The sequence below is a fragment of the Pteropus vampyrus genome, unplaced genomic scaffold, assembly GCF_000151845.1.
Source record: "Pteropus vampyrus isolate Shadow unplaced genomic scaffold, Pvam_2.0 Scaffold108, whole genome shotgun sequence".
Taxonomy (NCBI): Eukaryota; Metazoa; Chordata; class Mammalia; order Chiroptera; family Pteropodidae; genus Pteropus; species Pteropus vampyrus.
The window spans coordinates 2,203,805-2,227,743 of NW_011888889.1; the positions used below are offsets into that span (position 1 = coordinate 2,203,805).

The 23,939-nt window shown below is 38.5% G+C and overlaps 1 protein-coding gene across 1 annotated transcript in view; it reads left to right on the forward strand.

The window, feature by feature from the left end:
- Positions 1 to 23,939, forward strand: part of MTMR7 (myotubularin related protein 7) — a 93,361-nt gene that overhangs the window by 36,724 nt on the left and 32,698 nt on the right. Inside the window, exons 4-6 of the mRNA XM_023533685.1 lie at positions 4,684 to 4,841; positions 11,390 to 11,518; positions 15,562 to 15,696. Of these exons, the coding sequence (XP_023389453.1) occupies positions 4,684 to 4,841; positions 11,390 to 11,518; positions 15,562 to 15,696 (422 nt within the window). The remainder of the gene's footprint in view (positions 1 to 4,683; positions 4,842 to 11,389; positions 11,519 to 15,561; positions 15,697 to 23,939) is intronic.

Consider the following 23,939-nt stretch of genomic DNA (forward strand, 5'->3'; position numbering starts at 1 on the left):
GTTTGCCTTTTGTCTGAATTAAGATTGGTAAGAATTTGTCATGGACTATAAAGAGCCCAGTAAAAAAATAAGATAGCCAAATTCAATGAGCTCCTTAATTCCAAGTAAAGAAATAATTTAGGTTAAAATAATGGTGTGGCCCAAATGAGAAAATAAGCTAACCCCATAAATCTAATGTACTAATAAAGATGTACTAATAACGATATACATTTTAATGATTATAAGACCTCTATTTCTCAGAGGGCTTTCATTTTTCCCATGGTTTCTCTTTTCTCCTCCCTCTAAATTGCCTCCTGCTGTTTATTTTTGTATCAATTATCTTTCCCTCTGTAGTGTTTCTGGGTCCTTAACATTTAACCATCTGTTTTGTTTATTTTCCCATTTTTACTAAAATATTTTTTCAGCTCATCTTAGTCTACAATTCTTCTGCTATTCATTATGATTTTTAAAATCCCATAATTGATGTAGCATCATTTGTTTAATTTAACTCTTTACAGTTCTTGTCTAAGTCATCGCTACTTCAGCTGTTTTTACAGTGGGTAATTTCCTTTTTATTTATGATAATAATCTCTGGGTCCAGTAGCCCTTTTTATGAAGCATTAGCTTCCACGATCCTAATGTTTAATTTGAGCACTCGTTCGTTGAAAATAGACAGGAAGCTCTCATTATTTTTATCTGTGCAAAATCCAATATAGCTGTGTTACCTTTTCAACCCTTTTCAAATGGTTTTCAAGTTCATTTATTTTAAGTTGCCTGAATTAAATAGAAGGTTTGGAGCAATTTAGCTTTCAACTGTTACTTTTGGTTCTAAAAAATGCCACATTTTGTGTCCTTGTAATGACACTTCCTTTCTCTCCCCACCCTTCACACTCTGCTGATGTTGATTTGTATTTGTTTTTCCTTTAGGTTTTTAAAAAAAATCGTGTAAGGGAAACAATCAATAATATAATTGTATTACTCAGGTTTTACATTGGTTGTTACAAGTTTCCTTTTGATTTTTAAAGTACTTTTGATTTTAATATTAAATTACCTTTGGTTTCTCTCAGTCTATAATGAGAAAGAATCCCCCCATCTTTTTTCCCCCTAAACATTCGGTTTTTGTGACCTTTCTCCTGATACCTGGGAAACAAGCTGGGTTAATTTTCTTTCTTCCCTGATTGCTTCGTTTTACTCAGTCGCTATCTTGTTTGGTAAAATGAACACCCTTTCCTTTTTTACAGGAGCAAGGGAGCAGAGGTGGTGTACAGAGGCAGGCTCATTTGTGGGCTTGGTGGTTCCCAGTTGAAAGATTTTTTGCTTGATGGCGTAACCCTTCTTCATGAATTAGGAAGTGGGGTTATCTGAGAGTCATAGAGCTGATGAGAGCAATACGTATTGAAACAATTGAAGTGACACATGCTTCCCTGTGTTAAGGAGGAGCACACGGTGATCGACAGTGCTAAAATAAAATAAAGTCATCAAAACATGCTTCTCGATGCTTGGGTTGAGCTTGTGCTGTCTGCTCAGTTCTGAGACACTGGCTTTCCTAGAAACGTAGCCGAAGTGCTACTCCTTAATTTAATGCGGTATTTTAGAAATTGTCATTTTTCTTTCTGAACAGATAGAAAAACCTTCAAGTCTACTTTTGTTTAGCAATTATATGATTTAAGTAGGTCAATAAAGTAAATACTGGAATGATTTCCACTTAACTTTTTTTGAAAAAAATTTTTTTTTTTTAAATTAGAGGTACGCATTTAGTGTACTTCCCCAGTGCATGGCGTGTTGAATATTTGCTTCTTATTGGAGGAGCTCTTGGGGGTGAGACCTTCAGCGCTCCTCCTGTTGAAACGTGCAGTCGCGAACCGCTAAAGGTGTTTTATGTTGACTGTGATGGCCCATCTTTGTGATGTGAAAAGCCAGTGAAGTATTTAACACATCTGTTTTAAGAGTGGGTGACAAACGAGGGCTTTGACCTTCCTAACACAGACAGACATTTTCTCTCAGTTCAGATTCTGTAAAGACTAGAGATTTCTCTAGCCCTACTTTTATTGTTTTTAACTTATCTTCCTGACAATTACTGAAAATTCTGCTAGGTGTTTTATAGGAGATGCAGGGGAGGGGAACAGAACATGGCGAATGGGAAATATTCAGTAAAATTGATGTCTATGTTCATGTGGCTTTTTAGTTTCTCTGAGTAGGCAGGTCTCGGCTATAGGCTTCTCCTGGGCTAGCTTCTGGGTTAGAAGCTTGCCCACACTAACAAGACTGAGCACTGACAGACAAAAATGTAGTTTTCTCTGCCCTCAAGTACAACTTTACTTAAATTGGGCTGAGGGTATGGTTGATCACCCTTTTCTTTAAAAATAATTGAAAGAAAATATTTCATAATTTCAGTGGCTACCCATTCTAATGTCTCCCAATTCAAGGGATCATCTTAATGCCTGTTATATAAATTATTCTTGCTTTAATTTGAGTAATTTCCTTGCCTCTTCCCAATGACAATAAGCATGAGCCCATACACAGGAAACTCAGTAGTCATAGAAAGTAATTATTCTTCTTCCTTTAAACCTATTTGTAAATATTTAACAAAGGGAACTTTACTTTCATTATTATTCCATGTTCATTAGCTTTTCTTTCACGGAGGGAACTGAGGCTTTCTCAGGAAATACTTTTGGCATCTTAAACAAATTGCCTTTGCGGTTAACATGATATCAGAAGCCTGAGTCATGAAATTGGTACTTAGAGATAGAAAAGATGTGTCAGTGTCAAGGCAGCTGTTCCCAGAACAGAATCTCAATTTTATACGCCATCTGCTCAATTAGCTAAGATAACAAGAAACACTTTTTACTGAAAGTGTCTACTCTGTGTTTGTGCATGTACCTGTTTATGTGTATTTCCTTATTTGCTGAAATCATCAGTGTTCTAAATTTTGAAGTTAAGAAATATGACATCAAGAGAGACTGAAATAGAATGTAGCTTATCTCACTGATATACCACAGTCTTCATACTTCACATATAATGAAAAAGTCTGGTACTTCAAGTTATGATCCTTATCTTCCTTCTTGTAAGTGAGTCATCTCAGTAGTAATCACTGGAAACTGAGTTTTGATCTCAGGCTGCCTGTGTGTTACTGTGGCCTTTTGCTGGTCACTGGTGAGATTCTTTACAGGGCCTCCAGATAGATACATTCACAAGCATTAAATTGTCCGTGCTGAATGCCATCAGCAGATTAAGGAATAAATGTGGGGACCTAAAAAAAATTGTGAGGAAAAAGAAATCTGTTGGCAAAAAGCAGGAAAATTAGGAGGATAGAACAAGGAGAGAAAAGGTACAAAAGTGGTCCATCTGGGAAGGAGAGAGGACTTGCCTCAGAAGAGCAGTATGTGTGTATCCTGTACAGCCAGACTGCCTGATTGAAATCCAGACTCCCATTTATCAGCTGTGTGACCCTGGGGACATTCTTCAACTTCCCTTTGCCTCAGATTTCTCCTTTGTAAAACGAGGTCCGTCATGGTGCCTACTAGATGGATCAGTACTTTTAATTAGAAAGAATCTGGGATGAAATAAGGGTTCAGCGAACTATCAGCCACAATCTATTAGCACCAGACGTGCTTAGATCTTTACTATCCAGTATGTTAGCCACTGGCCACATGTGGTTGTTGAGAGTTTAAAGTGTGGCTAGAATGAACTAAGATGTGCTGGTAAATGTGAAATACACATGGAATTTCAGAGACAGTACAAAACAACATATATAAAATATCGATGAATAAGTTTTATATTATGTGCATGCTGACATGAAAATATTTAGGATATATTGGGTTACATAAAGTATATTAATAAACTTTTATTGTTTCTTTTTAGTTTTTTAATATGGCTACAAAGACATGTTAAGTGACATGTATGATTGTATTTCTGTTGGACAGCTCTGGCCCAGATGCTTCCCGCAACAAAGAAAACCAGAGCAAGGAAACCAAATCTTACATCTTGTTGCGGGTGGTGGGCTAATGGGTCTGGCTTCATAAGCATAAAAAGCGATACATAAATAAAAGATATCCTGGCAGAGTTTAAAGAAGACTTTCACATATATCCTTCAACTTGCCCCATGTGACCAGGCAGTGTGAATGGATATTTTTTCATGAATCCTATAAATATTGTATGAATAGTACAAATTATGACATTTATGTAGTCATTAAAAGTTCAGATATTTTCAGTACAAACACTTAGATATATTCTGTTGCTTTTCCAGCTATTTTCTTTCTTAATACTGTAAGCACCAAAATGTAGCAGTGACATGGGCCTCTGTCCACCTCCCAGAGATCTTCCCAAATCCACACTCAATAGATGCAAACAGATTGAATTCTTGATATCTAATGAATGCAAACATTCTTAATTAATATTTATGCTCCATATTTCATGTGATCTGGAAAATATATCTGCTTTCAAAAGCATTAAAAAAAAAAAAAGCACAAAATGGAGAAGGCCTTGTTTATAAAACGAAAGTAGCTCCTGCAAAGTCGAGTCCAGCTGTCGTAAGGTCTTTGTGGGCAATCCTACCCATAGAGATGGGGTGCTTCTGGGAACTTCAAAGGGGTGAGGAGCAGGACTAGCCTCTTGGTGTGTTCCAGCCCAGACAGAGTTGTTTTGGGGTGATTTGGTTCTGGCTTTGACTGAGCTTGATTAGACTTATTCTGCTTTTTCTTGCAGTGAAATATGAAGAGTTATACTGCTTTTCATTCAACCCCAAGCTGGATAAAGAAGAAAGAGAACAGGGCTGGATGCTGATTGATCTCAGTGATGAATACAAGCGCATGGGCCTCCCAAATGATTATTGGCAGCTCAGTGATGTGAATAGAGACTACAGAGTAAGTGGAGGCATTGAGTGAAAGCCAGATATTTAATCCAAATGAAATCATGATTTCACACAGCTGAGCATGACTTCTGCTTGATCTCCTTAAGTTTTTATAGCTCTTTATAGATGCAAATATATGGATTTCTAAGTCTCTCTCGGTTATTGCTGGCTATATTTCTTAGCTTCTGGAATTAGAGAGTTTGACCAAGGGGAGCTTAGAGACCATCCCCTCCACACTCTTCCTCTCATGGCTGAGGAAATGGAAATCCACACAAGCCCATCAACAGACCTCACAGCCAAGCAGTTGGTGAGAGAGCCGGCCAGGCCCTCTTCTCCCATCAAGTCTTTTTATAGTACAGCGAGTGATTAGTGGGGAAGTCACAGAGACGCTGATGGCAGTTTGGCACAAGCTCCTCTCTGTACTCACTGAACTCTTGATTGGTACACAAGGTCACCAAGAGGCTTCCCTAGAGAAATGTGGAGAAATGTGTCTACACTTGTGGAAAGGAATATGGAGAGGAAGGGAAAAGGAGTGGCCGAATTAATCCCATATTCTCCCTAATGATGAGCTTACAAGTTAGTGTTGGTTTCCTCATTAACTTTTAAAATATTTTAAGTAATAAAAGTAAGAACATTGCAGAGAATTTACATAAGTGAGACAAAAGGAAAAAAAAATCACCATCTCATTGTCCTAACATTCTTACTAGGTTTTAAAATTTTCCTTCAGATTTTTTCTTATCTGTGTAGTTTAATAACTTTTTCTTATGTAAGTAATGCATTTTATTATTTAAAGTTAGAAAATATACAGGAGGAACTGTTCAAATATGTGTAACAAAAATGGAATCATACTACATATACCTTTTCTGCCTTTCTTCACATAGCATATTGTATTTTCCTGTCAATAAATATATTTTATATTATTTAAAACATTATATATTACATAATATGGCTATGTCATATTGTCTACCTAATCTCCAGTTTTTAGACATTTAGATTATTGTTATCTTTCATTATTTTAAATAACAGTGAGAACATCCTGGTACCTATACCTTTGCTCACGTTAAAATTTTTTATTTTAAAGACAGGTTCCTAAAGGTGGAACTTCTATGTCAAAAGTTTGACACAAATTTTTGGAAATATTGTCAAAAATGATTGCAGAAAGATTGTAGCAGTTCATATAAATTCTCAGCAGTTGTGTATGAGAATGTTTGATTCCTGTTACCCTTACCAGTCAAGAGTTCATTTTTTTAAAAAAAGTCTTTGACAGTTTGATAGTGAGACATGGGATTTCTCGTTAAAATTTAATATGCATGCTTTGATTTCTTGATTTGTAGCTTTATATGTGCTGATCGACCATTTATATCTCCTGTTAATTAACCATATCTGGTCACATATTTTGAATCCTTATTATTTTCTTCATCTTACCATAAGGATTTTCTGTATTGCTCATTGTAACACAGTGTTCATATCAGTCAGTTAACTGACCAGATAACATTTCATCAAATGAATGTACCATAATATACTTCAGTATTCTCAACTATTAGTCATTGAGATTACTCATGTTCACAACCATGTGAATTTACTAACCATACAGTTAAATTTGAAAAACTGCTAATTTTATTAGTGTGAAATGGGTCTCGGTGTGGTTTTATTTGCATCACTTTCATCACTAGCAAGTTTGAGTTTGTGTTCATTGGCAATTCAGGATGACTCTTCTATGAATTGCCTATTTTTTTCTATAAGGTTTTCTTTTTCCTGTTGATTTTTAGAAGTTCCTTATATATTTTACATACTCCGTTATCATTTATACGTGTTGCAAATATCTCCACTCAGGAGGTATTGATATACTGTTCCTAGGGTACCTTTATCCTTAGAACTTTCAAGTTGTCAATCTTTCCTATTTGTTTTAAGTTTTAGTATATTGTTTTTTAAAAAATTCTAGTATATTTGCTAACAATACAATTTGACACTATATAATTTCTATAACTACATTTTTACTAGTTATGGTTATAGCATTGTAATAAATCTTGATATCCTATAGGTCAGGTCTTTCCACATTATTCTTCTGAATATTTCAAATTTACGGATTATTTGTAATAGAATAGATGCTTTTATGATACTGAATATTCTTCATAATTACACTTAAGTCTAACAACCATAATCTTACACTGTTAGTAGACATTTGAGTCCTTTTTGTCTCAATCATTATAAAATATCTGACTAATGGAATCAGATAGTTTGTTCTCACACTGAAGCCACCCGGTGCAGTGATTTTTTAGCTTTGAAATTAAAAGAAGGAAAACCCAAGGTTAGTAAAGAAAGTTGGAATCGGATATCCTTTTTTAAAAAATATATGACCCACCCTTGGGTGAGGAAGAAAATCTTGTGGAATAATATTTTCTTGGGAACATAGGTTTTTCCTATTTTCGATGAGTTTTTCTTCTAGAATTAGTACCACACAAACATGACTCAATATTTAGTCACCTAAGTCCTACACTGTAGAGACTGCAAAACATGAGTTATGCAGCATTTCTTTTCAAAAGTAACACAGCAAACCAAAACCAAGAATTCACAAATAGTGTTGAAATAGAAAAGGTGAAAACCTAGGGAATTTTATGATTTTGCAAATATCATTGAAACAGGGAGAAAGATGATATATCCTTATTTATTACCAATTTAGAAATTTAATAAAAGTTGGTTCTTTCAAAAAATTTCTAATAGCCAATTGAGAAGGTTATGCCTTTATTACTTTGGCTTTTAACCTCATGGTTAAGAAAACATTTACTTTTTATTTCTTTTACAAGAGTTATTCTCATAAATTTTGAGATAAGTGGGGCCGATGGTGTCATCTTATGGAGAGGAAGCTATTGCCTGTGGGGAAAATAACACCATACATAGAGTATAAAAACTTAAGTTTACAACCAGTTCTGCCATTTTTTATTCATGTGATCTTGGGCAGGCTAATTATTATCATCATCATCAATATCTCAATTATTAGTATTATCCCTATTTATAAGATACAGTGAATGGTAATCTAACTCTCCAAACTAAGATTTCCTTTTGTGCTTAACTCTTGGAATTATCTTTATTTAAATAAAATAATTAACATACATTACTAGGTTAAAATTTTTATCTGTTTCTCTTGGAATAAAATTTAAAGTATAATTCAAACCAGTAATTTTTTAAAAATGTTTATTTTAGTTCTCTACAGCTGTGTTTTATGTGTTATGTATTATTTATATATAAAGCATTTTATGCTGCTCATACATACCTTTCTTTTCCTCAATACATCATAAATTCCTTGAATAAAATTTAGGTCCTAAATGTTTAAGAAGAAAGTTTCTACGTAGATATATCTCAGTATTTGACGGCTAACTCTCATCTTGAAGTGTTTAGTTGAATGGTTGGTCTTCAGTAAATACAGATTAAAATGCCTTGAATGCCATGTTAGATGGATCTTGTCCTGCAGTGGAAAATACATTTACTGGAAGGTTATAACCAGGTCAGCAAAGATCTGTAGTGCTAGGAATCTGAAGTCGTAGAGGCCAACAGCTCTTTTGTATTTATTACTGCCATAGCATATAACATAATGCCTGGCACAAACTAAGCATTCAATAAAAACTTATTTAGTGAGTGAAAGAATTAACGAAAAAAGATTCCTCTTACTTGGCAAGGCCAACCGAGACATGCAAGCACTCCAGGCAGGCTAATTTATTTAGTGGAGAACAAAGAAAATTGTTTCCTTATTAATAAAAAAAAATATATGCAGAAATGATTATAATTTAATTCACTTTCATTGGCTTATGCAGTCAGTGTAAAGAAAATTCAAAAGAAAAACATTTTTCACTTTTCTGAACTTCTTATATTCTCTCCTAATCTTCTTAAGTGATTTTCTAAACCAGACAAAATTTTGCGAGGTGCATCGAATAGTTTCAGAATTTGATGGCATAAATTGCACTGTGCTGTGCATTATTCATTGGCAGAATTTTGACTATAACTGCTTGAGCTTATTGCAAAAATGACAGCAGTCAATGCTACCCAGGCTTGTTATTTTAATTTCCGTTTGTAAGTGCTGTCTACTTTCATGAAAGCAGGATGAACTTACTTTTCTTTTTTAGCTTTGTTAAGAAGTTGTATCTTGAAATCCGACTTACCTGACACCATAAGTCTGACTATTCTCCAAAGATGTTTCAGCATCTCTTAGATTCTGAAGAGATGCTTCCCATGTAGATGCTTATCAGAAGGCCCTGTGTTTAAGCTCTGACCCTTGGAATCTTTTCCCCTGTACCCCGTGCTCTGGGGAAAGCAGGGGTCCCTGCACCTGGCACTGACGTGTTCCTTGAGGGAGGGCCATGACAGCTGGTGCGAGCCTGACCCCTGTTCCCTGGGGTCGGGTTGTTGAGCTCTTGGTCCCTGCTCATGACAGTCGCAGAGGGTGCCTTTTCCTACTCTGTGGAGAGAGAGAGCTCAGGTGCTATCAGAGGGCAAAGGGGCCTTCCCTTTCCTTGTGAAGAAAGAGTTCTCTGAATAGGTTGGGGCTGAGAGCATCAAGCAGAGCGGGCTCTGGCTGTTTCCCTTCTCTCTTGGTGCCATACCAGATATGTATACATAAGAGCCACAAACAACGGGGGCCAAGTTGGGCATCTTTTGGCCTTGGGAGGCCACAGGAGAACCTGGCAGGAGCTCCAGAGTTACTAGCTCACCTCTTTGCTCTTTAAAAAGGCTGTATGTAATAAGCATGTTAAGAAAGCTCACCCATTACTTCCTTCTTATTTAATCATAAATAACTTTGAAATTCCTTGGTGTTGTAATAAGGAAGAAAGTAGGTAATTCCCAACTTACTGAAAGCCTACCAATTTCCTTGTAAAAGCTATTATTTTAAGAAAATGTTCTTAGTCTGGTACAGTGACTACATGTCTTGAACTTCAGACAGGCAGGTGTGGTCTGTGTAGTAATGTCCTAGCTGACTGACTGAAGAGAGGATCAGACACCAGATTCACATGGGGAAGGAAGGATAATGTCTTGTGGCAGTGATTCTGGTAAAAGCTCTCTGGGGCCAAGTGATCTGGGCCATCTGTTCTTGGAACGGGATTTTCCTCCAGAGTGTCAGTGCCAGAGCCCATGTTAAAGTCTTTGGCAATCTTCCTTTAAATGTCTTTGAGAAATACAGAAATTGCACTTTGGGGCTGGCAACATCACTTTTGTGGCCCTTTTATCTCCTATTTGATGTTCACCAGTCCGGTGACAAAGCCAGTGACAGCAGGCAAGGGAGGGCATCATCATGGAACAATGAGAATGAGATTTGCAGGCTTGGATCTCGCATGGGGTGGGTTTTGTCCCCTTTGGTCTCATCTTTCCAGAGTGGAAAGGGTGATGGACAGAGGACATGCAGGCGAAGCAGTTCCCCTGTGGCTACATCTGCTTGAGGAGTCCTCTTGAAGTGCCCAAGAAGATGCTTGACTTCCAGGAAAGTAACAGATGGTTTGGTGAAGCCCAAAGAGCCACCATCTAAACCGTCTTCACATTGCAAAAAGATTGATTGGCTGATGTTAAAAGTAAAATATGTGTCGAGCAGCAATCAATTGATATTGCTATTGCTACTACTAACATTTTTGTCAGACCTAGTGGTTTATAAAGTCCTTTGTCCTGAGTGTTATCTAATTTGATCTTTATATCAACCTGTGAGATGATATTTCTGTTTTATATCAGTTTTAGAAATCAGAAAACCAAAATTCTTAGTGTACTTTGACTTGCAGAAGGTGATGAAGTTGGCAAATCGGAGCCAGGTTCTAAACAGCTGATTTCTGACTATATCACAAGATTTTTCTAAGGCACCAGAGTTTCCACTGTGGGAACCACTGCTTGGGATGCACAAAGAGAGCAAATCATTTCTCACCACTTAAAAAATCGATACTTAAGAAATAAAAATAAAGCTGTTATATTGTGTGGTAGGAAGTCAGATGGAGAAATTTACATGAGCCGGAAGCTCAGGGTGGAGGCTTCCCGAAGGAGGTGGAATGGGGTTGGCCCTGGAAGAGTGGATGGGATTTGGGAAGATCAGGGTGGAGTATCCAGGGAGGGCGTTGGCTTTACTGCCAGCTCAGAGGCAGAAGCACACACACTGTGTGCAGGGACAGAAAGATGACCTGAAGACTTTACTACTGGTGGTTGCATTTTAAGAAGTTGTCTTCTAGTATCAGGCCATCTTTCAAACAAAACAGGCAGCTAAAATTTTCTCAGCTGCCAAAATGCAGAATTGCAATTTTTCCTTTTTGATGAAAGAAATACTCATTTGTCACTGTCTTGTCTCACACAAACAGCCCTTAGAGAGAAGAGACAGTGTATAAGGACAGGACGCTAAAGATTATTTTGCTTTTCTTTACTATGATTTCATAGAATCAGTAGCACTTCATTTCTTTTCGTTTCCTCAAAATAGCCTCCTCCGTAACTTGGTTAAGGAAACAAATATACAACTTGTAAGTCTGATGAATGGAACTTCTTGTGGAAGTTCGCAAAGCATTACTAGATTGCCTAAAAATCCCCTTGTGTTCTCTGTGACAGGTTTGTGATTCTTACCCGACTGAACTGTACGTTCCCAAATCAGCCACAGCGCATATCATAGTGGGAAGTTCCAAATTCCGGAGCAGACGGCGATTTCCTGCCCTTTCTTACTACTATAAAGATAACGACGTAAGTCCCAAGGCATGCTTTTGTTTTATGCTTTGCTTTTCTTCTTTTATCATCAACAGGCATTTTCTAGTGGCCAGCTGCCGTGCGTGTATGTTTGAATTCTTAAAGGTACGTGGATATTGCTGTGAGTGGTATGAAACAACACAGCTGTGCTTGAACCCCTATCTCGTGTAGGAGTTGCCAGTCCACATTTATTTGACAATAAAGTAATGCAACAGCATCAGAAAATACCCAAACTTAATCATCCAAGTGAGTGTTGGCCTCTTCTAAGTGGTCAGTCACCTGGAGAGGCACCACACTTGTTCAAACAGTGCTGAGTACCTTTGCAAAGCCTATTTTAGAAAAGCGCCTCCACATGCCCCCCCCCCACAACCTCCCCCCGCCCCCCGCCAATCCATGCCAGCTTCTTAATCGTTTTTTGTTTTTTTTTTAAATGGCCCTTTTTTTTAGTATCTTCAGCATGAGAAATTTTTGTTTTTGGAGAGTGGGTTTTATCTTTTAAATATTATTTGTAAAATCTAGAATTAGGTTTGTCTGTAACTGACAGAACAAAAGCAACTTAAATAGGATAGAATATTTTCTCTCGTACGAAACTCCAGAGGTGGGCAGTCCAGGCCTGGTATCCTGGTTCTCCACCATCAGCCCTCAGGGACCGAAGCCCCTTGCACCTGTCTGGTCTGCCATCCCAGGGTTTGGTCCTCATCACATGGTGTAGGAGATGACGTTAGTACCAGCTCCACACAGCAGCAGGTGGAGGAGGGCTAGGGGTACGCTCGCTCACGGCTTTTTGAGGAAGGTTTCCAGAACTGCGACGTGACACTTCTGTTCACATCCATTGGTCACAACTGCACAGGGCAGGTGAAAAGATACAGTTTTATGGGTAACCCCACGAACAACTAAAAGTTGTGGTTCTATTTCTGTGGAGGATAAGAAAACAAATTTGGGAAGACAAGAACGGTCTTTGCCACCCACTTTAGAAGTTATTTGACGTTAGCCAGTGAAAAAGTTTGGTTTTCAAGATAGATAATATAGTTTTGGATTCAAAGCCAAGTGAGGCTGTAAACAATTGCTGCAGGTGTGTGCGTGAGTTCGTATGCCCATCATGCTTGCACCTATAGGCAGGGAGTAGGGTAGGGTCTGTGTCCGATTCTAAGTGACTTCCAAAAATACTTCCAGCTTCACCAGAGTAAGCACATAGCCTTCTGTGTTGCCTACTTTGAAGGCAAATATTTCTTTAGCTGTGTAAGTTCTGTTAGTTGAAAGGATTTAAATTATCTTATTTTTGGTTACACTCACTGCTCTGAAATAGGGTCAGAAGAAGCCAAGTATTTTATTATTAGCGTCCTATATTGTTTGACTTCAAACATATTTTAACCTCTACAGAACTGGGGCAGTGGTGAGAGGCAAAGAAAGATGTAAATCTTTTTTAAAAAATGATGATGGTTAGAAAATGATGTTGTACTTGAAACTAGGATGCCAGCAGCATTTACCTTTTTCGTAGCATCCATCAATAAAGAAGTAAGAGAGCGAGGACCTTTATTCTTTTATTGTTAAGAGGTGGGGGAGGCTGGGTATTTAGAAAGTGAGCATGGTGGCTATCCTACTTCTTTTCCTTCTGTTTTGCTATTCTTGGATATTCTTGAGGAAGGCTTGGGGGGCGTTGTTTTTTCGTTTTGTTTTGTTTTGTTTTGTTTTTTTGGTGAGTGTGAATATTATAACGGGCAGGTGTGTAATGTCTCAGTATAGGATCGAATTTTTAGCAATTAGACTGCAGAGGCCAGCATCTTCATCTACTGTGTCAGACCCTCATTGCTTCACTCCCGCCCTCATGTGCTATTCTTTATTTGATCTCCAGGCCTGAAAATGAACTCATACAGCAATCAGTTACAATTTAAAATAATTGATTTCCTGTATTTAAAAATTTCGAAGCAAAAAATACTTCAAGTTTTAGCTAAGTCATCTTGTCACCCCAGGAAAATTCTTAAAGGTGCGTGATCCACTCTCCCACCCCCATGAACTAAAATCTACACTGCAGGTAGAATAATGATCGAATTTGTGTTTTAGGACAACATTTAGGTTTTACCATCAAGGTTAATTATGTAAATGCTTCTGATGTGACGAGATTTTTATAAAGGGAAATATTATCGAAGGTGGATTTCTGGGGTTGAATGGGATTCATGTGAACAGCAAAGAGCGTTTCATTGCTGTCCGCACTGCGATTGCTCAGCAAAACCCACACGCGAACCAGGCCGGCTTCTGTAAAGCTTGAACAGATACAGATCACGTACCTTTGCTGATCTTCCTTCCCTTTTGTGCTGTTAGACATTTTAGACTTAAGAGTCTGTATTCCAACCCTGATAGAACTTATGCTTATGAATAAGAATAAGACATTTCTTAGTTAAAATACCGTTCCCCACATATCACTTTGTTGCCAAGGGGCAGTTAAGGTTTTGATGGTGATATGACTTGGTTAACCTTGGGTAGTGGGAACTGGCGATTAGACTAAAGAGGAGCTTGACATGAACGTCACTGCGTGAACCGGAAGTCCTGTTGAGGGTCCTTTGATATAAATGCCCCTGCCGATGGTTCATAATTCCCTTTGGTCAGCTTTTATCATACATGGTATTTTAATCGCTTCCTATTCAATGTATTGGTGACGATTCCTGCTCCGAGATTACTGGGGATGGCTGAAAACATGGCACCTGACACTAGGTTTACTAGTTACATGTACTCACTGCCCAGGGGAGGAACACCCTGAATGCCAGGCAGGGCCACGTGAGGGCTGCGCTCAGGAATGGGGTGAGAGCCGTTAGCGACTGAGGGTGGCGGGCTTCGTAGTATTAAGAGGATGAGGTGACCTGGTTCCTGAGGGAGGATGGTATAGTTAGTGAGAAACATCCCCACCTTCTCTGATGAGGAGTGCCAGAGCTCACTTTTTCTGGAGAAACTCAAACTCCAGCTAACTTGTCCTGGGCTGAGCTTTAGGGACAGTTAAGCTGTGCTTGGATTCAGAGCTGGGGTTCCTTTTCCTGGATAGAGCCCTGCAGTGCAGGTGCCCTGAGCAGGCTGTGCTGTGACTGTTTTCAGTAAAAGTTGCCCCTGCTTAGCCTTCTGAGAGCAAGAGGGCTCTTCTCCTCAGTGACCGCGCTGCCTCCATCCTCTTGCACAGTGGACTTACAGTCTCAGTGTAGATTCTTTGAAAGAGTCATTCCTATGTTATATTTGGTGCTTTAAGTTTAATTTAAACATTAAAATCTAAATCCATAAAAAATAGCTTGCCACAAAAGTGTAAGTTTCATAGCTGTGAGGTTGCATCTACACTTGCCTATTAATAACTCAGGGAAATGTTTAATTGTCTAACAATACAGTACAGCCTGTTAGAATTCCAGAATAGGGAAGTTGCAGAATAGACCAGGTTGATTTCAAAGAAACCCCTTGCTTCTAACACACTTGGGCCAGCCTGGGTATGTGCCGCTGTCCTTAGCTACCAAAGCCAGCAGCAGCCTGGGCTTTCATCACAGTGAAAGCTCCCCCATTTAGGATTAGAATAGGTTTTTTTTTTTTTTTTTGGTATTTCTGATGTTTTTAAATATGCTAATAAAAATGATGGAAAACATTAAAAAATAATTTTTTTTACTATAGTCTTGCTATTAGTAGTATCCTATAAATTTAAGAGAATAGTTATTTACTTTATAGTTCTACCTTCAGCAGGAAAATGGAGCAATACCAGTAAAAGGAAATTTGATTATTTAAATGGCTTTAAATTTCATAATTTGGATCCTAGTCAAACATTTTTACACATTCTAATTTCTTACACAGAGTACTTTTTCACACTGCCTGCCCATATGTTGGTTTCTTTGACCTGAATTAGAAAGAAACCAACCTTGATTTCCAGAAGTCATTAGCATGATACTTTTATAAGCTATTGTGGGGCATAAGTGAACCAACGGGCTCCTTGTTGTGCAGATAGCCTAGCGGGTCTCTGGTGGGTCTAGTTGTACAGTTGTCTGACACCGTTATGTTTCCACGGCTTCTCCCCTCAGGCCTCCATCTGCCGGAGCAGCCAGCCCCTGTCAGGCTTCAGCGCCCGGTGCCTGGAAGATGAGCAGATGCTCCAGGCCATCAGGAAAGCCAATCTAGGAAGCGACTTCATCTACGTCGTTGACACTCGACCTAAAGTAGGTGTCACCATTCTGATACATGTCTTTGCAGCTCTGAATCATGAGATTGTACACAAGGCAAAGCTTTTAAATGACTGCCATCACCCACTCAGGTTGCTTCATCTGCGAAGGGGCTATTCCTCTTTGCAGAGTCAGCATTTGGACGCCCTGCATGGCTGCTTCCTGGGTGTCCTAAGTTCCTGGCTATGTCAGGTACTTTAGATATTTCCCCTGCTTGAAGCATTTGCTGGGTACATAGCGCACACATCAAATGCATGTGATTTAATTTTGGAGATCACGCTCCTAAATGCACCAAATTCTTTCTTGGTTTGTTTCTAAAATGACCTTTTCTGTTCAACAATATAAAATTTACTATGGAGCTCCTGCAGTTCAATTTTCATGAGATGTTCAGCTATACTATTTCAAATTCAGCTTGAAGTGATCTTTATCTATCACTTGGAAGGATTTCCAAATTGTAATGTTAATTAAAAAATAGTCATGAAATGGTTGGCTCCATAGTGTAGCGGTTAGCACATCTGCTTTACACGCAGAAGGTCCTGGGTTCGCACCCCAGGTGGAACCACGGACCATACCCCGGGTGCACCAGGCCCCGGGTGCGCCGGGCCCCAGGTGTGCCAGCCCCCAGGTTCATGCTGTGAGCATGTAGGAGGAGACACCCCACCTTCAGAGATTCAGTTCTTAGGGAAAACGGCAACATCCATAGGTCAGCGGGGAAAGTGTGTATATGGGGGAATTATAGAGAGAAAAAAATAGTCACAAAATAATATATACACTTTTGTTTTGTAAAAATAAAAACTAGGACATAAAAATTTTTATTAAAATAGAAAAGGATCTGGAAGGATAAATACCAATCTATTAAAATTCTGTGGAGAAGGGAGGATGTGGGGAGGTAGAGAACTTTCTTATTTGAAAAGATTATAATTATGCATGTACTCATATATTAATGTTATAAAAAACAACCAACAGGAAATGATAGATCTAGTCATCAAGGGATAAACCAAGTCCATCTCACACTTACGTCTCTCTTAGCTTTACATTTTAACTCTAATTAGCATTAGGTCCAATATGATTTCCCATTTCACTGTTTAGACCCATTTTTGTGTAAACCAGTCAACAAATCGAGTCCTCAGGGGGATATGCCAGTGAATATGTGGAAACAAAAGCACCAACAAGTTCGTGAAATACATAGCACAAAATTAGATGACGGAGTGAAATGGCCTTTAATTGGCATTGTAATTTCTTGCCAATAATGAAAATGTGCTTGGACCCGTGACTGATGAGAGAGGTACATGCAGCTCTCTCTCTCCATATGGATATGGAAAGGGGTCCATACAACTATTAAGCAACAAGAGTGAGAAACAGAAAATATGTATAATGTCATCCCATTCGTACAATAATAATTATATTCTAAAAATCGTATATGGTTCTATCTATGCATTGAAAAAAAATTGAGGGTATGTACACTGAACTGTGGGGTAATAGGAGGATTTTAAGAAACCTTTACTTTATAAACTTTAGTTCCAAAATTTTTTAATCATATAAAGGTTAAAAGAGTATAAGGACCTTAAATGTTAAACATAGTTAACATAGTTAAACATAGGACCTTAAATGTTAAACATGACCCAGCAATTCCACTCCTAACTTAAGAGAAATGAAAACATATGTCCACACAAAAACTTACACATGAATATTTATTCTTTATTAATAATAACCCAAAAGAAGAAACAACTAAATGTCCACCAACTGAGAATGGCTTAATCAAATGTACTGTATCAATTCAATGGAATATTATTTGGTTATAGAAAGGAATGAAGTACTGATGTGTGCTCCAACATGGGTAAGCCTCGAACATGCTATGCTAAGTGAAAGAAATCAGTTACAGAGGGCATGTATTGTATGATTCCATTTATTTGAAATGTTTGGAATAGACAAATCCATAGCGACAGACGGTAGATTGGTGGTTGCCTAAGGATAAGGGAACAAGAAGAAATGGGAAGTGACAGCTAATGGGTAGAGAGTTTCTTTTGGGGGTGATTAAAATGTTCTAAAAATAGATTGTGGTGATGGTTGCACAACCAAACACCAACAAATCGTATACTAAATGGATGACTTGTATGTCATGTGAATTATATGTCAATGAAGCTATTTTAAAAAAGAACATAAGGACATAAGAAATATTAGAGCAAGATGAAGGAAGTATGACCAACAGCCCAAGTCACTTAAAAGTATATAGTGATATTAAGAATAGGTAATTATAGACATAGCCTGTGCTAATGGGTAATGTGAGAAATAATAACTGAATACTATCTATTGCGTAGGCACTCAGACCCTGGCAATTTTCACTGCTTCCCTGAGCCTCATTTCCTTAAATATTGTGATTCATGATCTGGATCACTTAATTTAATGTTTTCTTAGTCTAAGATCAGTGCCTTACTCATCATACCCTTGACAGTTCCCTCTGCTTTTGACAGAAGTGCAGCTATGGGCTAGATGTGGGTGAGTCAGTGAGGATGGAGTTACTCTCAGAAGCCACATTAGCTGATCAATCATGGAGTTAGATCAATGTGACAAAAGAGATGTTGCAGCTAGACTACATTCTAGCAGATTATATATAAAGGATTCCCTTCTTTATAGATAAATTCTCAAAGAACAATATATAGGTATGAGCTTCTGACTTGGGGGTGGGGAACAGCTTCTCTGCTAAAGATTCTCACCTGAAAGAAGCCAGAAAATCTCTGACTTTTACTGTTCCCTTTCAATTTGTACTCTTCTTTCTGATTCTTTATAACCTTGGCTACTTTTCCTTCTCTTCGTTGTACTGTTTATGTAAGTCAAGTGGAGCTGTTCTGAATTTCCTAATAGTAAGAAATGACTTAGTGGGTGCCTGCTTCTTGGACACACATACTGAAGATAAGATAAGAAAAAGAAAGAAAGATAGGGATTTTACTGAATTGGGATGTCCTTCTCCTGTGCTGTTTTCTTAGATTTAAATAAAGGCAAACAGATTCACCTACTAATTTCAGGGCCAGTGAGCCAACTGTGAACTCTGTTATGTAAGCCTTCTGGGAAATGTGGCAGTTGTTGAGCCAGACATATTCCAGATTTAAAATAAATTAATCCAAAGGATTTGATTTGAAGGGTATATTTAGCACTAAGTGTGTTTACTCTCAGCAATAAGAAGTTCGATCTTCATCCGTTAAAGAAAATTGGCGTCTCGTACAAGTGATGCCCTCATCTCGTGTTTACCCATGCACACACACACAGTTCACATGAGTTTTAAACTGTTTGCTTAGAGCTTTCATTCTTTTAAAGATCATGTCTGCTGATTTTTGTTCCAGAGTGCGTTAGGCTTCCTTGGTAGCCGGGAGACCGAGTTCATGTTTGTTATAGATGGTGGGCAGTAGCCACTGGGGCACTGCCCAGGTTTGCTCACAGTTTTAATTAAAAAGAGGAAGGGTTAGGAGGCAACCTGGATCATTCTTGTCCTTTGAACAAGGCTCACCCCAAATGCTGCTTGTTTGGATGAAAGCCTTCTGAATTGCTTGTTGACATTAAAATCTTGGGGAGTAAAGACAGTGAGGTCCTCAGCGTGTATTGAATATCCATTCAAAAAAATCTATATGCTTTAGGTCATATATTACTACTAGGATTTGGTGCATTAAGAAGATATGAAATAATGTTGGTGCCACAGTTGTTGGATGGTAAAATGAGAGATATCTCATTTTATCTCAACCTTATTCATGACTATCAATTTGTTCTGGGACTTTGTCGAACTTGGAGAAATGCCAGGTACTTTCTCTTTTAATTCTTGCAAATTAGGAGATGTTCTTTTCTTCTTATGGATAAGGTCTTAGATTTAGAAAGGTTAAATCATTCCTCCAGGGTCACACAGTTCAGGGCAGAGCCCAGATGCAAATCCAGGCTTATCTGAGCCAAAGCCCATTCTCCTTCTGTTTGACCATGGTGCTGTCTGTTTACAAAAATCTCCCGGGGGTCCTTATGTCCACTCTTGGGCTTGGGAGGGTTGATCCCTTCTAAGCACATACCCAGTGAAGCTAGAGGCTCATAGCCAAAGAACCAATCACAGGCTCACCTGGAATCAGGCCAGGGCCAGAAGAGCAAGAACGGCTCTGAGCTGTTCTCTGACACTAGAACTGTGGGAGGAAGTGAGGAGCCGTAAAGAGAAGAGGTGGGGTAAGGCAGGCTCCTGACCCAGCCAATGCTCAGCCTTTTGTTCGTGCTCCTTTTCCAACGGCTCTGCAGTTACTGCTTCTCATTTAACCGTGTAATCAATTTTTTAGTTCTGTAATAGTATGTTACATTGGAAGTTTTTCTTCTTTTTCAGGAATCAGTAATTAGGTGGTTTTTACTCACTGAATTGAGCGAGGGAGGATCTAAGATAATCAGTTGTAAAGATTGAGGTACCTGAAAGAGGAGCATCTAGGACCTTATTTCTTAGTAGGATGTGTAGCAAACCTGCTGATGGCCACCATTGGCAGTGAGCAAGGGAAGAAGACTTGGAGAGAGATGTTAGCGGAGCAGTCTGTTCTCCCTCTCTTTGGCAGGACAAGGTAGAGGAATTTCCTGTGGGTCAGGTGGACACTGAGGAAGGAAGCTATACCCTCCTATGAGTGCTTGCCCACTGGAGGCTCCCAGCTGCAAGTAACTGTGGGTTGTATGCTGGGAAGGGAAGCTGAGAGGACTGGATAGTCTCAAGCCAAGATGGATCTTCCACGTCAGTGAGCTGTGTTCCTCCTCCCCCAAGAGCCCACATACATGCCTTAGGAGATTCAGCGTTTAGAAACTTAAAACATTAGAGAGAGCAGTGATGGTCTATATGTGTTAACCAAAAAATCGGTGGCGACAAATGGAGAGAGAATTGCAGTCTTGTCCAGCCTTTTAAAGAGATGTTTACCTCTTTTCTTATCCCTCCTACCTAGAGCCAGATAGAGCCTAGAAGAAAGAGTAAAAAGGAGGGAGTACCAGAGCAGACCCCTCACTAGTCCAAATAGCCTGTAATGAGAGAAAGAGATAATTTTGCATCAAATATGGTATTGGAATTTTAAATTAAACCAGATGATGATTTGCTATTTGAGTGTAATCTGAAAGCTTTTAGTTCTGCCTAAGATGTCCTTAGGGGGCAGGAAAGGAGGGTTTTGACCAGCACCATTGTAGACAGTAGTTGCAAGAAATGAAATCCTCTATTTCCATGTTGATTTCACAAGTTAAGGTTATTTAATTCACCAGTTACAGGTGGAGGGAGAGAAGAGGACTCTTTGACACTCTGTGCTACAATAGGGCCGATCCTCTTCTGCCAAGATCAACTTGTGTTCTCATTTCCCAGCCACATCAGAGCAGGTCCCATCGTCATTCACGTATAGAATGTACTCTGCTGAAATTTTAGACTCTAGGGCTTGATAGTGACCAGGCTGACCTTTAACTTGATATCAAGATTGGCTGTGTTTTCATGGTTTTTATATGTCTGATCGATTGGTTTAGGGTTAAGGGAAGACTCTGACTCTATTTCTTAACATTCTTGGCCTGTTCACCTTTAACCTTCATTCCGTTATTCAGTCATTTGTTTGATAGGTCAGCTGGTCAATAAATCTTCATTGAGTGCCTGTCACGTGCCAGATCGAGGTGTGGGATTTGGCCATAAGCAAGACCAACAAGCCGCCAGTGGAGCTTCCATGCTCTACCCCATTCCAGTGGATCTTAGGAGTTATGGACACTAAATTTCAAATTTTTCAATTACACCTGCTCAGAATCTTTCAGTTGCTCTCAACTGACACAGAGAAAGTCTAAACTTCTAAATGGAGCCTGTTCGTAGAGGAACCTAAATATTTTTTAACTTCTCGCGCTACTGACGCCATACATGAACCCTCTACTCCGTTCACACTGGTTGGCTCTCCAGTACCCACCTGCTCCTTTGATTTTTGTCTGTCCACCTCTCCTCTTCCTCACTGTTTCATCTAGACTGCCCTTCTCTCTCTATTTTTTCAGATTATTATAGTCCATCTCAAGTCCTCCTTCTTTCATGAACCGTTACCCCTGATCCCCTAGGCCACATGAGGCTGCTTCTGACTGGAACTCCTGTCACTGCCTCTTACCAGCCAGTCACCCAGCTCTTGCCCAGTCCTGGTGGGCATTGTCCATTACTATTTATTTGGTGCTAGTGCTTTCCCTTACACATGCAGTGATGAGCTTATGGCCTCAGGAACAGCTTATTCATCATTTTATTTTCTTCAGTGTCTGGCACACACTAGGTGTTCATGAAGAGTTTATGAGAAATGAATGGGTTCTTTTTATTTCATTTATAAGCTTTTCTGCACTCAGAGGTGCTGAGATTATCAACAGTAGAGTCATCTTGGGTTAGAAAATGGGGCACTCTTTCTAATCCTACTTTCATTTGTCTGTCGTGTTCCTTAAGGGAAATTGAAACTAGTGTGCAGTTACCGTCATTGTTTTATCTATTTGGGAATTTTGGGGAGCTGAAATGAAAAGCTTTACCTTTGGTTGTGAAATGGACTTCTCAACCAAAGGGACAGGGGACCAAATTAGACTTCTAATAGTGTTTTGTCTGTATAAGGGACACTATTACTTCTTGAATTTTATTTATTATAGAACTGTGTTTCCTGCTTTGAGGGTTCAGCTTTTGCCACATTATCACGATAGACCCTGTGAAATATGTGGAAACCTTGAGAAAGTACCCTTTGGATGGTAGGTTAAATAGTGCCACCTTCTGTTCATAATGAGAAGTACCATTGACTTTCAAGAGGCCATCTTGTGTTGCTTGCTTTTAAAGACTACCAATAAATTCTCCCAGGTCATAAGTAGCCAACTACTTAAAAAATGTGGACAGAACCCTATTTATAGATTAAAATAATAATAGTACTAGTATTATGAGTTTTATTCATTGAACTGTTTAACAAGAGTATCTCTGTGGTATGTGGTGTGTTCGCTTTACGTGAATTATTTAAGATAGAGAATAAACTTAAGCTTCATGTAGCAGAAGGATGCTTGCAGGTATCCTAGTAAAAAGCTTGTAACTTCTTTGGAAAATAATTATACAAAGCAGTGATATTTTATAATAGTAAATTTCCTTATAATAGTGTCTAAATTGTAGAAAAATTTTCCCCTAAAAATACTTAAATATTTTAAAGCATGAAAATAAGTTGTCTTAAAAATAACATTTTTATATTTTTTCTTGATTAAGGCCAAACCGTTTATTCTCATAACATTCCAGGGAGAAAAATATCATCTTTTGTAAATTGGAAACAGCGTCCTGAGGGGCTAATGTGCCCCAGCTAATGGCACATGAGCTAAATCGTGGGGCAGGACGGCTGTGAAAATATCACGTGTCTGCCAGCCTGAGCCCCTATGGCAATGGCTGCACTCAGATGTCTTATTTTTCACTTCTAATACATTTTATTTCTATTATTTAAATCATGAGCCTGATATATTTTCTTTGTAACAGTAAATACAGGAATATCCGAAGTAGTATTGATAAATACTACACTTTATTGATAAAGCGTACCCCTGCCACTTGCCACCTCTCTTTCTGCTGAAACTCCCACCAAATTCACATAGTCTTGGATAAAAATTCATACATTTTTATTCTGTTTAATAAAACACACATAAAAATAAATGCATATCTGTAGGTTGGTTTGTTTTATGAAAAAATGGGATAATAGTGTGAATATTATTCTATAGCTTAATCACTTAACAAGTCATGGGCCAATTCCAAGTTAGTCTCTCTCTTGTGCTTCTCTCTCTCTCCATATATATACATATATTTTTTTCTTGATACTTTTAGTAGTACATGGTATGAATATATCATAATTTATCTAGTCATACCCCTATTGAGAGATTCAGAGGTGTCCACTTTTTTACTGGTATAAAAAAAGTTGCAATAAACATCATTCTTGGACAACTAGCTTTAGGTGCTGGCACTTTTAATTGTGTCAGATTCTCACAAGTAGGAGACCCGGGTCAAAGAATATGTATGTTTCTAACTTAATTTAGCTTTTTAAACTTAGCTTTTTGAAAAATATTTATTAACGTCCTCTGGTAATTTTTCCAGTGGTGGCTCCTCGGTGTCAGTTCTCTGCCTGCGAGAGCCCCCAGCCCTCTGTGGGCAGAGGACAAGAATGGCCAGTGAATACTGTTTTCTAGTTTGTGATTACTCACTTAGCCAAACAGCAAGACTGGCGTATTAGCAATAAATTATTCATTCTAAA